This window comes from Echiichthys vipera, assembly GCF_963691815.1.
Source record: "Echiichthys vipera genome assembly, chromosome: 4".
Taxonomy (NCBI): Eukaryota; Metazoa; Chordata; class Actinopteri; order Perciformes; family Trachinidae; genus Echiichthys; species Echiichthys vipera.
Genome location: NC_139829.1, coordinates 19,259,360 through 19,262,254, shown reverse-complemented (window position 1 = coordinate 19,262,254; position 2,895 = coordinate 19,259,360). Strand labels below are relative to the sequence as shown.

Below are 2,895 nucleotides of genomic sequence, written 5' to 3'. Positions count from 1 at the left end.
CTAGAAAACAGTAAGAAGCCATGCCTCGTCCTGGGAAGAACTCTTACAGCGACCAGAAGCCCCCATATTCTTACATATCACTGACAGCGATGGCTATCCAGAACTCATCCGAAAAGATGCTGCCACTGAGTGACATTTATAAGTTCATCATGGACCGGTTTCCGTATTATCGAGAGAATACACAACGGTGGCAGAATTCCCTGCGACACAACCTCTCCTTTAACGACTGCTTCATCAAGATCCCTCGGCGGCCTGATCAGCCCGGGAAGGGCAGCTTCTGGGCTCTCCACCCGGACTGCGGTGACATGTTTGAGAACGGCAGCTTCCTGAGGAGACGGAAGCGCTTCAAGGTGCTGCGCGCTGAGCATATGGCATGCAAGAGCTCCCCGATGATGCATTACTTTCACCATCACAGCCACCACCACCCGGGCAGCAAGCTGGGCACAGCATCCGGCCACCATGACCACTCAGTCGGCCCGGCTAGCACCGTGGGTCGGCTCCCTCACTTTCAGGGTTATGGGGGCATTGCTTGCGCACAGTCCGGCGGGTTTAAACACCCATTCGCAATCGAGAACATTATAGGAAGGGACTACAAGGGCGTGATGGCCAGCGGGCTCCCCCTCACCTCAGTCATGCACCACCTGGGTTACCCGGTGCCCCCGCAGCTCAGCAGCGTTGTCAACTCCATGTGGCCGCACGTCGGGATGCTGTCGGAGTCCATGGGTGGCGTGCACGTACCCACATCATCCGAGTACGCGCCCTTCGGCGTGTCAGCAAAAGGCCTGTACCACAACGCCACAGGGCAAACCCTGCCCGCCGTTCCCGTGCCAATAAAACCCACACCTTCCCTGGGTCCCGTGCCGAGTTTGACGGGGCTACAGTCCGGCCCGGGCCAGCTCTGCTCGGCGGTTTCAGTGATGGAGAAAAACGATCTCCATGAGGGGAAAGGCAACCCTCTACACCCTGCTCTCCTGCTGTCCTAACCGGGTAAATTGAGGATCATTTTTGAAAAGTAACTTAAACAAGAAGGACATTGTTATTGTATAAAAATAAGACAGAATAGGCCTATTAGCAGCATCATACTTTAAGTTACGTGCAGCTATAGGAGATTTGTAAAGACTAAGGTTAACATTGTGCTGTGTAATGAATTTTTCATTAGACCCATGTTGATTGAAATCATAATTTATTTGCACAATTTGTGAGGGCATTTACCACATACTGTAATGTGGCACTGATAAATACAATCAGACAAGTAGAGACGCTGAACCCAAAGAAAGTTTTGATTTAAGAGACGAACAGGTTTTCCAAATGCAGACCAACAACTCTGTTTAGATATCTTGCTCTTATTCTATGTATTCCATTTTAATCTAGACCTGTCGGCTAAAGACAAACCGGCCTTCATGTTTGATAATAAGGCCCGTTGCACTTTTTTGTGTGTTACTTAGCAGTGAATTGAAAATGTTATGCCTGTAAACACTATTTATCTGAGAATATTCATAAAGAACTTACAACCGAATCTTCTTTGGTGTCATAGTTATTTAAATACTCGTTTTGATTAAATGTCCTCATGGTTTTTAGGGGGTCTATGTTAACACATTACAATTAATGATCATAAAAAAAAATAGATTAATTCCATTATACTAATTATTTTATATTAAATTACGGTTATATCAAGTTAATGTGATGAAAAAAACAATTTCATTTGCTGTTTTTAGCTTTTTAGTTTGCAATAATTGCCTCTCTACACACAATTGTTATTATTGTAATAAATATAGTTCATATCATCGTTTACAAGAGGAAATATTTGCAGCATAGGTTACTGCACATACTCTCTACCAGTTGCTCTCAGAAATTGATAATTGAGTAAAACGTTTAGGTCCATTTTTTCCAGCAGTTGTCAGATGCATAATTTAAATCCTATCATGGTTGTATCTGTATAGGGGACACGCAGTGATAATGGCAAGAGTGAACCCTCGGATTATGCAATAATTTGGCCACATGAAAGTCACTTGAGCTTTTAAGACAGGACTCAACCAAACAACCCCTCTTGAACTCCTATCTCAGACTGCTCACAGGGAAAGTGTATTGAATATCAAACAATTTAGCAGGAGGGTGTTTTTATTATTATTTATCATTTCAAGGACATGGGAGTTCCCCACATTCAAGAGGTACATCCAAGAAAAAAAAAAGAAAACAGTGAAAAACAATATAAACATGCCTGAGCCAAACTTTACTCTTACTTTACTGTTTGGATTGAAGTCAACCTGTCATCTTCTATAATACAGGATTGTGTGTACACATTCAGTGAGAGCATCATGACACGACTCACATCTGGAATGGGCATATGTGCTGATGCATGATGTGTCCATGATCTTCATAAGATGGATATGAGCAGCTGACACTCTGGGCTGCAGCTTCACAACTTCAAAAGCAGACAGGGCAATCGGATCAAGTTTTGTCTCTTTTGTTTGCTGTGTTTAAACGTAGCTTTGAAGCTTCTCCTCTCCAGAAGCACAAAGCACCAGGTTCAGCCCACTGAAAATGACTTATATTCTACCTCCTGTCCCCTGTTTAGCATCCCAAAGGCTCCCAAAGCCGACACTATTGTCATACCAGCCTCTGAACAAATAATTGAGATGCACCAGCGGAGGAGAAGCGTGGGATTGAAGAATTAAAACCTATTTCGGTGTCAGTGCTAACGAGCAGAATACATATAATAGTTATTACCCATATTTTTTTCTCCCTCACCCTATCATCTTATTTAATCATCCTGTTTTCTATATCTTCCTCATTTTCTTTTTTTTCTCTACAGATCTCCAAAGTTTATCTCTTCTCATCTATCACTTTATGTACATACACACATTTTCGCACACATTTTCACTGCAGGGTGTCTGT

General features: G+C 43.3%; 1 protein-coding gene across 1 annotated transcript; it reads left to right on the top strand.

Moving 5' to 3' along the window:
- Positions 1-20: 20 nt before the first annotated feature.
- On the top strand, positions 21-983 carry foxb2 (forkhead box B2; the record flags this gene model as incomplete). The annotated part of the gene is made up of 1 exon (XM_083912945.1): positions 21-983. The coding sequence occupies one exon, from the start codon at positions 21-23 to the stop codon at positions 981-983; it is 963 nt and encodes a 320-aa protein (XP_083769071.1).
- Between the last annotated feature and the right edge of the window lie 1,912 nt (positions 984-2,895).